The following is a 14110-nucleotide window of genomic DNA, read 5'->3' on the forward strand; positions in this document are numbered from 1 at the left end:
AAATACATTCTGATGATGGACACTCAGCATTTCTTTGCTTCACCCCCCCAGCATTCCCATTTTTAGCAAGCAGGAACCTGCAACCTTTCAAAAAACAATATTGTTGGTGTCACTAGGCATAGCTACCAGGTAACTCGGGAGAGTGGAAGGCCAAAAGTGCCGATGAAGCTCTTTTGCTCTGGGCCTACCTGAACCACCAGACTCCATCTTGTGAACTCTCACCTACTTCTGTGCTAACTGTTTACATGCTCTGAAGCAGGCTGAAGCAGAAATGTAATGTCAGCTTTTTAGCAGAGGGCTGCAGGTTCCCTCACACTAGCAGAAATAGTAGAGATAAGGAGCGAGGGAAAAGAGGGGTAGTTAGTTTGCAGGCGTCTAATCCAAGGTCGCAAAGACTGGGAACGTTTTCTCACAAGCTTATGTAGAGTTTATTGTAACAGTTGTCTGGAAGGGAGGGGTAAGGAGGAACAGCCAGACAAAGAGATGTATGCAAACAGTTTGGAGTATAAAAGGTAAAAGTTGTTTGTATTTGTTGCACTTGATTTGAGACATGCTGGTCTCCTAGTGCCATTTCAGAGCTCTGAAATAAACTTGGCTTGCTTTCTCCCCTCGGTGTCTTTATTGGTGCCAAGCACACCGGGCAACGAACCACTGTTTGCCATCTCGGGGCCCAGTTCTGGGCAGGCAACAATATTAATCTTGGCTAGAGATGGTTGGAACATTTTCAACAAACTGAAATTTCAGCAAAGCTGAAACATTTCATGTGGACATATTAGTTTTGAGGACATTTCCGGTGAGAATATTTTATGTGCATGCAAGAATACACACATGCTCTGTTCCCTGGTGGAAGACTCCTGGCCTGGGATGTTGGAAACCCAGTCCCTGCTCTGCCTGATTCAGAGTCATCTAGGATGAAAATCTCTGCTCGGAATCAAGCAGAGCAGAGATTGTACCTGGATCACCTCCCACATCTCACCCTTCTCTTCCCAAATCAAAAAGCTCGCGTTTCAACCTGAAAACAGACATCAACATAATTCAATTTTCACAAAAACTTCAAAAGGTTTTAGTTTTGTTCCAATGTGGAATGAAAACAAATTTCAAAACCTCCAAAGGTACTGTGAAACAGAATTGCTGTCCTCCTGCCAGCTCTAATTTTGACAGCTGGACTGAACAAGATCAAACCAGATTGAATACCCAAAGCTCACCTGGGATTCATACCAAGCAGGCTTGACTCAGATGATGCAAAGAAGCTGCGAGATATATTGACTACAGCAGTTGAAATGCCTTGAGTCAAGATGGGTGAAAATATTAAGAGTGTTGCGATGTGGGGAGATTGGTTAGACAAGGATGTGCTCGAATGGTAGTTAGTGGAAGCGTCTGTCTTTCCAGCCTTAATTGATGGAGTATCACCACACTTCTTTTCTCCCTCTATATCATATATATAGCTCGGTGTGTGCTGGGGGAGATCCAACCGGCTTATATTCAGGAAAATTAGTTACTGTTTCACTATCCACTACTGTTTTCACTATTTATCATGGAAACATTGATAAGATTTGTCCAGTTCCGTGCTGTTATCTTGCAGGTTGTTGGAGATGCTGGCACTCCACCCTTTGGGGGCACAGAATGGGATGTTTCAGGAAACACTTCCTGCTTGGAACAACAGGTCATAAGCCATCCTTTGAAGCAAAAAATAAATGAAAAAAAGGCAAAGAGCCTCAAAAAGCCAGATTACATAAAATCTCCTACCTATCACAGTCCTGGTAACTGGCAGTGGGCGTGGCTAGACACATCCTATCAACATGGATAGTATGTTGTGGGAGAAGAGCCCTGCCCGGCTAAACATAGCGTAAACTCCGTGTATATATATGGTCAGTAAAAGCTTGCCAGGAACTAATACAATAAGGCAGCCTGGGAGATTGGATTGAAAAGCAGGTAAATATTTTGCACTTTTGATACTCTTAGAGGGGGGGAAATAATTTATTTGGCAAATGTCTTTTTTTAATTTTTGTTTTTGTATTTGTGAACAGGCACTGATAATGTCATTTTGTTTTAAGATTATTACAGATCCGCAACTGAAATAAACTATTTTAATGTGAGACGATGAGGTGGCCTTGCATTTTAATCTACAAATTGACAATGCGGTGTGGCGTACGTGAGTTAATTGCAAAAGTTTGATGGCTGTTAACTGCTCGTAATTTAGCAAATGCAATGGGCTAGTTATCTCCACTCAGGCAACAGGGCTGCTTAACCAAGGACAACTGTTTCCAAAAACTGCCCTGCAGTTTAGTCAAAGTTTCTGTTGGCCTCCTGAAGACTGACAGCTATGGGCCCTGGGAAAATCATGTATAAAGGGGGTTTAGAAACATCCCATCACTGAGATGGAGAACAAAAGTGCCTTGGCATAAGTCATCTCGTAATGTAGGGCTTGGAGCTAGTGCCAGTTTGGATCCATTGCATAAAGAGGCCAGAAGAACTTTTATTCTATTCCATGCCCATGGAAGGGAGCCAGGATGTTACATTATGTCTGTATATTGCTCCCCTCCTAGGTTTATTTTTAGTGGAAAAAAATCTTTACTAGGCACTTCCAAAAGAAACCCCCATTTTAGATCAGAGCCGCCAGTTTTTATATTGAAAGAATTCAAGCTGCCCTCGCTGGATCCATGTGCTGCTAAGCCATATTACTACAGCAACGTGAACAGTAAGCCTGCCCCCCCAATTCCAGCATCTCTGCTAGCTGCTGCTTAGAGCATCCGAGGAGTTTGAAATGACTTTGTCTGGTGAGGAATGGTTTTTATTCTCTACCACAAAGCTGAGCTTTCCCTCGCCCCTTCTCTAACTGCAGAGAGTGATGGAGAGCAGACATTTAAAAGCAAAATCTGACTGGGTTGTTCCATGCAGGCTTCTTTCCCCATTCATATTGTGTCGAAGTATTTGTGCAGAAAGGCTGTGACTATTGAACTCATCGTGTAGGTGAAGAGATAGTGGTCGTGACTTGATTTGCATAAGCTGGAGCCCGCCCTACACGGCTTTAAATCGTTCTGACTCGCGGGAGTGCGCACAGCATTTCAAACAGCAGATTTGCTCCCATGAGGGCGGTGTTACCTACAAACAAAGGAAAAAAACCCATGATATCCAATGGCTTCCGATTAAAGGGTCAGTCAGAAAGTCCTTACTACAAGGAGTTATTTTCCAACTCTTCCTCCGACACCAAGGCCCCAATCCTGTATTTGACTCTATGTTGGCAGAGTCCACGACGTGCTCCTGAAAAAATTCACTTGCCTGACTGAGACTGGACGCTTAAAAGCCATACACTAGTGAAAAGCTGTCTGTGCTGGTAAACTACAAATGTAGTTATGCTGAATGCCTTAGTTCTACCAAACTGACTTCTTGTCTTCAAATGGAATCTCTACCCCAACCCCAGGAAATAAATTAGAGTAACTAATAGCCAACAGCTGAAACAATAAACAAGTAACTCAGTTCTTAGTTACATAAGTTTCATTTGCTCAGTACACTAAGACTGTATCTACAGAGCCTACCCCCTAATTCACAGCTGCTGCTACTTCCCTAGTGAGTGCCTTGATGGAAAGCTGTAGTATTTACCATTGTCCAGGACCAACATCTGTCGTTTTGTTTTGAACTCTATAGACAGCGTCCAGTGCCCACAGGACCCAATCGACTACTGACAAACATTGGATGTAGCAGTTCTCTAAGTTTGCTTTATTGTCCCAGATATTTCCTTTGACTCACCAGAAGCATCATAGATTGGTGCAATTTCAACAAGGTCGCCTCCCACTATATTCAGTCCTTTGCACCCACGAATGATCTCCAAAGCCTAGGGACGGGAATAAAGGGCTAGTTACTAGGTGCCCGAATTGTTAACTTTGAAAACATTCTGTATATTTAAATAGCTGAGGGGATGTGTTGGTTTTTAAACACATCTGACATGAAATCTGTGAAGATACAGTCCATACAATTCCCATCCAAGATCACTGCTGTAACCTGGTGCTCCTTGTTTGCTATATATTGAACTGGAGTGAGCGGAAAGCAGAGGATTAGATGTATAAATACTGAGACACCATCAAACTGTACATCAGCTCAATCTCCCTTAGCAGGGGGGAAGGGATAGCTCAGTGGGTTGAGCATTGGCCTGCTAAACCCAGGGTTGTGAGTTCAATCTTTGAGGGAGCCACTTTGGGATCTAGGGCAAAATCAGTACATGGTCCTGCTAGTGAAAGCAGGGGGCTGGACTCAATGACCTTTCAGGGTCCCTTCCAGTTCTATGAGATAGGTATATCTCCATATATCATTATAGGCAGGACACAATAGGAGTTCTCAATGATTTCAGTTCCTGATGTACCAGTTTTCTAGTTTAAAGACTTCTAAATCCCATGTAGATCCTTGACCCTTAGATTTCTAGGGGGCAGACAGTGTAAGCCCTGGGACTTCCTTTAAAAGGAGCCAGGTTTTCCCTGCATCCACTCTGCACATTCAGAAATAGAGTCTGAGCATCTCCTTACCTGAGCAGGTGTGAGACCAGCGATTTCAGGTGCCCCTGTGCCAGGGGCATATGCAGGGTCTAATCCATCAATATCAAAGCTGATGTAAATGGGCTTGTCTCCCATCTGCTTTCTCACCTCCCCCATCAGTGGGACCAATGACTTCAGGCAGCAGTCTTCAGCCAGGACGACACGGAAACCCTGTTGGAGGAAGGGGGAAAAAAGTTGGGCTTCCACTGCCTGCTACACGCTGCTGGGGAAAGGAACCGGGTGGAGAGAGCAGTGGTCCAGTGTAATGTTTGTGCAAACAGCTCAAACTGGTCAAAGCAAGTGTCTTCTGCGGATCAGAACTGGTGCGTCCAGCCATTCTGTGGTCTCGCATTTGCTCCCTCTGCCATTACGCCCCCCACGTAGGACAGACTATGGTCTCCACCTGCCCTGCCAAGTAGCGCTTTCTCCACAGGTGAAGCTGTTCAAGGGCATGTGTGGCTGGAAACAGCACCGGCAAGAGAGCAATGAGGGGGCAGGGGAGCCTTTCCCTTGCTGTCTGGTGCAAAAGGAGGAGGAAGGGACAATAACCAAAAAGAATGGCAGTGGCTGGTTTTTTTCCTGCCTTACGCATCTTAGTTGCAGGGATTGGAGTGGGAGAAGCGTTCCATGCAACGGCGTCAGTTAATGAACAATATCATCTTGCACCTTTTGTCTGAGGATCTCAAAAGACGTCACACACACTCAGCAAGCCTCACAACAGCCGTCTCAGGAAGAAGAGGGACATATTGTTATTCCCAGCACTGAAATCAATGGCCATTTGGCCCTGTCTGCACAGGCAGGGCCCGGCGGAGAGTAGAGAAGGTTTTGGCGACGGTATACACTACCTGGTCCCGGCAGTATTTGTAGGGATCCGGGGTGTAGGAAGAGCCTCTGATTCCGATCTGAACCACGCGTTTGCAATCCAGGAGCCCCTCCTCCACGCAGCGTCGGAATGGCGTCCCATGTTGGATCTTCTCCCCCAGCGCTATGTCTCCTGTGTCGGTATGAGCATCCACGTGAACCAGTCCCACAGGACCATGCCTAATTGGGACAGGGCAGGTACAAACATGGCCTTAACTCCAGGTGCTTACAATATTTCTGACCTTGTTCAATCCTCCAGCATAAAATCTTGGATTCTTCACAGTGATCGAGATCTAAACTCCAAACAGATCATACAATTGACTTGTCCAGGTCTTCTTCCCACCCTCCATTCCTATGGCTTCAGACCTCGCAGCAGGCAGCTTACTAGTCCGCAGGTTCAGGAGGGCAATAAGCACATGATATCTCACCAATTAACTCTAAGGCAAAGCTCACCAGAGACAGAGTGCGGACACAAGATGCCAGCTGGGATCAGCACAAACAGGCTCTGGATAAGTGAGAGGAGCAAAGAGGAAGATTGTCAGCATCTAGCTATTGATTGACAGATACTGCTGCAGCCGGAATTGCATGACTCTCCAACCCTGTCTGATTACATGAACCCTAGAATCCCAAATGTCTGAGGAGCCATTTGAAAGATATGAAGAACAGTAGGAAGCTAATATGGCTCCATCAGGAGCTCTTTAATGACCTGAAAATTAAAAAAGGAAGCCTACAAAAACATGAAAACCGGACAGATTGCTGATGATGAGTATAAAAGAATAGCACAAGCATGTGGGGAGAAAATCAGAAAGACAGGCACAAAGTGAGTTACACCTACCAAGCGACATAAAAGGCAATAAGAAGAGGTTCTATGAATACATGAGTAGGCTGAGAAAGACAAAGGAAAGTGTAGGTCCTCCATTGAGCAGAGAAGGAGAGCTAATAACTGACCACATTAAGAAGGCTGAGCTGTGTAATGCCTGAATACAACAGTCTTCACTAAAAAGGTAAATTGTGACCCACTACTTAACACAATTAATGTTAAGAAGAAGAGGGAAGGAATGCAAGCCAAAATAGAGGAAGAACAAATTAAAGAATAGTTCTTTAAATGAGATGTATTTAAGTCAGGAGAGCCTGATGAGATTCATTTTAAGGTACTTAAGGAACTAGCTGGAGCAATCTCAGAAGTGTTCCTGATTACGTTTGAGAACCCAGGGAGGGCAGGTAAGGTCCCAGAGGACTGGAGAAAGGCAAACATAGAAATGATCTTTAAAAAGGGGAAGAAAGAGGGCCCAGGGAATTATAGACCAGTCAGCCTAACTTCAATCTGTGAAAGAATCTGGAATATATTATTAAGTAATACATTTGTAAGCAATATTATCTATCTATCTATTATTATCTACAGGATAATAGGTTATAAAGAATAGCCAAAATGAATTAGTCAAGAAGAAATCATGCCAACCCAACCAAATTTCCTTTACGACAGGTTTACTGGTCTAGTTGATTGGGGGCAAGTTGTAGACATGAGATATCTAGATTTCAGTATGGCTTTGGACACAGTCCCACATAACAGTCTCATAAGCAAACTATGAAAATGTAGTCTAGATGAAATTACTATAAGGGGGGTGCAAAACTGGTTGAAGACTGTACTCAAAGAGTATTTATCAATGGCATGCTGTCAAATTGGGGGTCCACATCTGGTGGGATCCCGTAGGGGTCTATTCTGAGTTCAGTGCTAGTCAACATTTTCTTCATGACTTGGCTAATGGCATGGAGAGGATGTTCTAAACACTGCAGATGACACCAAGCTGTGAGGGGTCACACTAGCACTTTGGGGGACGGTATTAGAATTCAAAACAACTTTGACAAATGGTATGAAATCAACAAGATGAAATTAAATAAGGACAAGTGCAAAGCAGTACACGAGGAAGGAAAAATCAAACGCACAACTACAAAATGGGGAATAACTAGCCAGGTGGTTGTACTGCTGAAAAGGATCTGGGGGTTCTAGTGGATCATAAATTGATTATGAGCCAACAATGTGATGCTGTGGCGAAAAAGGCTAACAACATTCTGGGGTGTATAAATGGGAGTGTTGGGGGTAAGACAAGGGAGGTAAATTGCCTCACTACACGCAGCAAGAATGAGGCCTCTGCTGGGGTACTGTGTCCAGGTCTGGGCATCACACTAAGAAAGATGTGGACGAATTGGAGAGAATCCAGAGGAGAGCAACCAGAATGATAAAAGGTTTAGGAAACCTGACCTATGAGGAAAGGTTACAAAAATTGGGCATGTTTAGTCTTGAGAAAAGACAACTGAGGGGGGGGGGAGGGGGGGAATCTGATAAGTCTTTGAATATGTTAAGGGCTGTTAGAAAGAGGACAGTGATCCATTGTTCTCCATGTCCACTGAAGGTAGGACAAGAAGTCATGGACTTGATCTGCAGTGAAGGAGATTTAGCTTAGATATTAGGAAAAAGCTTTCTGACTATAAGACTAGTTAAGCCCTGGAACAGGCTTCCAAGGGAGGTTGTGGGATCCCTGTCTCTGGCAGTTTATAAGAACATGTTAGACCAGGGGTAGGCAACCTATGGCACGCAAGCTGATTTTCAGTGGCACTCACACTGCCCGGGTCCTGGCCACCGGTCCAGGGGGCTCTGCATTTTAATTTAATTTTAAATAGGGTGACTAGACAGCAAATGTGAAAAATCAGGAGAGGGGGTGGGGGGTAATAGGAGCCTATATAAGAAAAAGACCCCAAAATCGGGACTGTCCCTATAAAATCGGGACATCTGGTCACCCTAATTTTAAATGAAGCTTCTTAAACATTTTAAAAACCTTATTTACTTTACATACAACAATAGTTTAGTTATATATTATAGACTTATAGAAAGAGACCTTCTAAAAACGTTAAAATGTATGACTGGCACTCGAAGCCTTAAATTAGAGTGAATAAATGAAGACTCGGCACATCACTTCTGAAAGGTTGCCGACCCCTGTGTTAGACAGACACCTGTCAGGGATGGTCTAGGTATAATTGGCCTTGCCACACTACAGGAAGCTAGACTAGATGCCCTCTTAAGGTCCCTTCCAGCCTGACATTTCTATGAACTGCCCAGTAGAGCACAGACTCGACAACTCAAGGGGGACGTCACTTCTATCTCCACAAGGTATCAGCTTTTTAAACATGCTCCATTTTCAGATTTTAAACTTACTTTTCTGCCACTGCCTGCAGGATCGGGTATGTTATTGTGTGATCGCCACCTGCAACGGGACAGGGAACAGAGAACATGCTATGTCATAAGAACAGGCCAGCACTGATCAGTAGCAAGCTACATTCATATTGCACCTCACCTCTCATAGGGGAACATATCAGCACTTCACAAAGAGAGAGATCATCCTTTAGAAGTAATGGCCTTTATTCATCTAATTACCTTCCCTGCAGCTTTAAATGGGTGGCAGATGGTATTAAAAGGGGCAGCTTCTCTTATTAAAAGCTCTCAAAAATCCAGCCAGCTGTCATTCTCTTGCTGCAGCTGGTACTCAAGGCCAGCTTCTGAATGCAGATACCTGGTATGCAGATGAACATCCAGGAGTCACTTCATCCCCTACTTGCAGCCGCCTCTGGGGTGTCTCACAGCTGGGTCTTAACAATCAACAGCAATGCTACACAACAGCTGAGGAGCAGAACACCACCATGTGCCATTGAAATTTCAATGGGAATTTGGGAAGGTTGAATGTTATTACCCAAACTGGAATCGAGTCAGGATACAGACACTTATCTCTTGCAAAAAGTGGCATGGGATCTTTGATGAGCACAAGCAGTCTGGAACTCTGTTGTAAGTTTTATCTGAACGATGGCACCTCCAGAACCATACGGGGGTGTCTGGCTCCATACTGACTCAGAGGGAAGAGCACCACCTAGTGTCACCAGCACCATGGGGGTTTCTTACGAGGTCTCCTTTCCAGCTACTTTCTGATGTGGGCCCAACGCTGCTTAGCTGTGAGAGCTGAGGCACTCGCCATACAAAGTGGTAATAAAGAAAAATCTGACAGTTCCTGGTTGCAATGTCTCACCTCTTAACTTTGGTAAAAGGGACTCTCCCCGCAGCCCTCTCTCGCCACAGCAGGTTGGGGGAGAGGCGTCTCTCTCCCAGCCCCGGCACTGAACCAGCAGCAGCAAAGGTCTGGGAGCAGCTGAAGGAGACTGAATTATCTCAGTGAGGAGGAGGAGAGAGTAGCTCTCTTGCACTCTCAAGACCCTGTTAATAAATTAGTCTGTATCCATTGCAGTGTATGGGGCAGAAGGGGGGAGGCGGCTTTAATAGATCCTGCTATTCTTCCGGGTGCCCACATAATAACTGGTGTTTTAACAGCAAAGCATGAGATTGGGCCCAGCCCTGGGTCCTTACCCAGCGTGAGGGGAATGCAGCCGGCTGCCACAATCTTCTGATAGGCTTCTCGGATTTGCCTGCAGCTGTCCTGCAGGTTGTAGAGGTTCACGTTCACATCACCAATGTCAGCAACCATGAGGGAATGGAAAGGTGCTGCCCCAGTGCTGGGGTTATACATCTTCACCAGGCACGACTCGGCTCGAATCTGGCGAGGGCCGAACCTGGAAGGAAAGAATCCCACACTTCGTTATCTGGGATGGTTCAAGGAGGAAACGTCCATAGAACCCGGGGATTCTGAACACGCGGCTGGTTAGGCACACACTCCTCCTAGACACTTAGGAGTTGAAGGTTGGAAAGACCATTGGGGCAAATGTTTCGGGTGGGACTATTATATTGTGGTTGTGATTGTCTACGTCCGATGCATAATGAGTATGGCCTAATGGCTTCAACAGATAGGTCATCTGTAGATCCAGGCAGAGAGCTTACTGCAAATCTAGAGTGTATGCAAAGATTTTCACATGCGACTCTGATTCTGGGTGGCCAACTTGAGACAGTTTTCAGGGGCCTGCTTTTCAGAAATGCTGAACACCCATCTTTTAAAACTCCGCTCCCTTTAAAGTGTCTCAATTTGGGCACCCTAAATTATCAGGTGCTTTTGAAGTCTTTGCCAGTCACACTAGATTTACAATCAGGTCTCTGACTGGAGCCACACATGATCCATCTGCTGAAGTGCTTAGGCCATGCCCATGACTAGAAAGCCTGAAATGGGCGTCTCCCTTCAGAATTCATCATGCTCAATGGACACTCACAGACACTCTTAGGTTTGCTGCCTCCACGGAGACAATGTACACATTAACCCGTTAGGTTAGCTGAAGATTCCCACTTACTTCAACATAACAGTACGGAGATTGGGATGACCAGACGTCTCAATATTATGGGCTTTGTATTATATGTGCAACTATCCGCCCCCGGGAAAAAAAAGTGTCCCAATTTTTCACACTTGCTATCTGGTCACCCTAACTGAGACCGTTTATAGTAAAATTAAGAATAAGTTTATTAATAAAGAACCTAGATATAAGTGCTACTAAGCCAGAAGAAAATAGGCTGGTATGGTTACAAACAAAACAAAACAAACATGCTTTCTAGTGACTACAGCTTATTTTTAGCAAGTTATAAACTTTGCCTAAGCAGGTTACTCACTCCCTCAAATTCCCAGCAACTCCAGCCGATTAGGTAAGAGGACTTCACAGCCACAGTGGTCCCATAAGTGATGGATAACTAGAATGTCGTTTTGCTCTACTTAATCTTTGCCAAAGTCCATTGTCTTTGGATCAAGAGCTGGGAAGACTTCCTGGGAGTGCAGACTCTGTCCCCAATATCATAGGCGCCGACTCCATGGGTGCTCCGGGGCTGGAAAACTTACCCCCCCACCCCAGCTCACCTCTGCCCCGCTCTGCCTTCACCTCCTCCCCTGAGCGCGCTGCGTGCCCACTTCTCCCCCTCTCAGCGCTTGCTGCCCCAAAACTTTCACCAGCACTGACTCCCCTGGGATTTTTCTTGAATAGTCACTAGACAGCAAGTGCCCCTATCCCATGGGCTGTGGCTTCCCCCTTGTGATGTTATTGACATAAACTGGGACCGTATAGATCATTGTTGCAACCAAGGTCCTGTAGTGGCACCCAAATCTTGTATAAAGGGGGTCAAATGGGGTGTCTAGGACAAGGTTATGGTTTACTGGTTATGATTATGCTGTCTATATGTGTGTATCAGTTTTGTAGTCGAAGTTATGAATATTGGCTCTATATTGTCTGTATGGCAAACTTATGCTATGCTTCTGGGTGACATCCCAGACAAGCTGAGATTAGCTCTGTCTAGCCTGCTTGATGGCCCATTAAGGACCATCAGCTATACAATGGACCCATTGAGAGAAGGCAGATACGCATTGTAACTCAGCAAAGTATGCAGGGACTGGCCCATGTGACTCCAGACTCCATTTTGCTGTAATTTTCCACAGTAAGAACAAAGAGGTGTTCTTACACCTGGAAAAGACTATATAAGGCTGATGCCTCATCTCCATCTTGTCTTCAATCCTGCTTCTTACCTCTGGAGGAACTTTGCTACAAACTGAAGCTCTGAACAAAGGACTGAGGACCCATCCCAGCTAGGGATGTATTCCAGAGACTTGATTTGAACCTGCAGTTTATTCCATCGCTGCTGCAAGCCTGAGCCAAGAACTTTGCCATTACTGTATGTAATTGATTCCATTTAACCAATCCTAACTCTCGTCTCCATCTTTTTCCTTTTATGAATAAACCTTTAGATTTTAGATTCTAAAGAATTGGCAGCAGCGTGATTTGTGGGTAAGATCTGATTTGTATATTGACCTGGGTCTGGGGCTTGGTCCTTTGGGATCAAGAGAACCTTTTTCTTTTACTGGGGTATCGGTTTTCATAACCATTTGTCCCCATAACAAGTGGCACTGGTGGTAATACCGGGAAACTGGAGTGTCTAAGGAGATTGCTTGTGAGACTTGCGGTTAGCCAGTGGGGTGAGACCGGAGTCCTCTCAGTCTGGCTGGTTTGGTTTGCCTTAGAGGTGGAAAAAACCCCAGCCTTGGGCTGTAACTGCCCTGTTTTAGCAATTTGTCCTGAGTTGGTGCTCTCAGTTGGGTTCCGCCAGAACCGCATTGTCACACCCCTCCTCAGATCTTAGCCTAACCGCTGCCCCTTACCTTGCGCCAGGACGGTTGGAGGTTCCCGTGTCGAGGGGCACCCCAACAAAAGCAGCATCTAGTCCCTCTGGTGAAGTCTGAACGGGCAGCTTCATCATGGAGCAGACCCCCACGGGCCTGGCTACGAATTCAGCACTGGGAGGCAGATTGAAGCTGGAACCAGCGAGAAAACGGCGAGGGGCACCGTGCCCAGCAAGCAGGCTCTCCGAGCCCTCGCGATGGGAACCGGCTGCACCGGGGTGAGCTGTGGCCCCCACACACAGGCTAGCTCTGGGGCGGCTTAGCAAAAGTGGCTGGAGCTTGGCTGCCAGGAAAGTTGCTGAGAACTTCCAAGGGCAGAGTCGCTCCTTGTAGAGTATTCTCCGGAGCAGCTGGCTGCCACGCAGGAAGAGGGGCTCCATCCCGCACCCCCTGCTTAGCCCTCCTCCCCCAGCACAGCACACACGGCCACAGCTGGCCCTGCAGGTTCAAAGCAGAGAGTGGCTGGGGGAGCAGAGACACACAGCACTTATTCCACCCCCCTCACTCCTTCCCCCCTGGCAGGTTCAAAGTCCCGCACCCAGATCCACACCTCCCTCTGTTCCTCCAGGCCAAGAGCAGAGATGCAGCAGCTTTAAACTCAGCCTTATGCTTTCCCCTAAATCAATTCCTTATGTCCCCTTCTCCCCTTGCATTCTGGGAAATGGAGTCTTTTCCTGCTCTGGGTTTGTCAGATGCAGGGTCAGGGATCCCAGAGTCTACTCAGCCAAGTGGCCGGAGCAACTTGAATTTGTGCCACATGGAGCATTATCGCAGTGATGAGACGTGGCCCGGTTCCAGCTTGCAACACGTTGGTTTAAATCAAGCAGCCTGTAGTCCCCGCGGGCTGCACCTCCATATGATTAAAGGAAAAGGCAGCCACAGGCCTCGCTGCAGAACTGCCTGGGCTACCTTTGCCTGTTAGTCCAAGGGATCCTTTGCTAAATTTATCACTAACATTCTGAGATGCCTTCACTGCCCCACTGCAATACACTCTGACGGGGAATGCAGCTGCTGTTTAAATGGGTCAGATGTCACAGCAATGGTTTAGGGAAAGGAGAATTTTTTTCTTCACATCTCACCCTCTGTCTTTCCATTCTCTTGACGGCCACGTGATTTCAGCACCAGCCTCGTCTATTAGGTCTCCACAGACAAGTCTCCAGGGGAGTTAGGCGGATTTGCCCCAGTTCCAGCTACTGCTGCCCAGCTGACCTCGTGCAAACCCCAAGCATATACGCAGAGTGTCCCGGTACGCAGCCGTAGCACTTAAAGCAAAGTACGCGGTATCCATACAAATTGCAGCTTTCCCTTCCTAGGGGATATGCACTGGGGCAGCTATCTGGGTAACCAGCCACTGACGACTGGACTCAGGGTACGTCCCCAGGGAAGCCTGGGCCTTAGTCCACAGAAAAGACTTTGGGTTGGAAGTAACAGAATCCTAGAATTTCATCACATTTTCAGTTAATACCCAAGTGATATGAACTCTCATAGCAGGAAGCCCAAGAAATGGCAACTCCTTGTAACAGTGCAGCTGTGAACACTGTCAGTGTATGTCAGAAAAATGGCAAAAACTCTGCCAAAATC

General features: G+C 46.2%; 1 protein-coding gene across 1 annotated transcript; it reads right to left on the bottom strand.

Moving 5' to 3' along the window:
- Nucleotides 1-404: 404 nt before the first annotated feature.
- LOC135976996 (agmatinase, mitochondrial-like) lies at nt 405-13092 on the bottom strand. The gene is made up of 7 exons (XM_065575429.1): nt 12509-13092; nt 9796-9998; nt 8599-8647; nt 5372-5567; nt 4518-4697; nt 3748-3832; nt 405-3102 (listed from the first exon to the last, which is right to left on the bottom strand). The coding sequence occupies exons 1-7, from the start codon at nt 12907-12909 to the stop codon at nt 3029-3031; spliced, it is 1188 nt and encodes a 395-aa protein (XP_065431501.1). The 5' UTR covers nt 12910-13092; the 3' UTR covers nt 405-3028.
- Nucleotides 13093-14110: the final 1018 nt, after the last annotated feature.

This window comes from Chrysemys picta, chromosome 21, assembly GCF_011386835.1.
Source record: "Chrysemys picta bellii isolate R12L10 chromosome 21, ASM1138683v2, whole genome shotgun sequence".
Classification (NCBI taxonomy): Eukaryota; Metazoa; Chordata; order Testudines; family Emydidae; genus Chrysemys; species Chrysemys picta.

Excerpts from the sequence above, each read along its gene's own strand:
- LOC135976996 (XM_065575429.1), bottom strand. The coding sequence starts at position 12,909 with ATGGAGCCCCTCTTCCTGCGTGGCAGCCAGCTGCTCCGGAGAATACTC. Across the intron at positions 5,568-8,598 it reads CTGCAGGCAGTGGCAGAAAA|GCATGGTCCTGTGGGACTGG; the intron begins GTAAGTTTAAAA and ends TGTCCCAATTAG. Across the intron at positions 3,833-4,517 it reads CTGGTCTCACACCTGCTCAG|GCTTTGGAGATCATTCGTGG; the intron begins GTAAGGAGATGC and ends TCCCGTCCCTAG.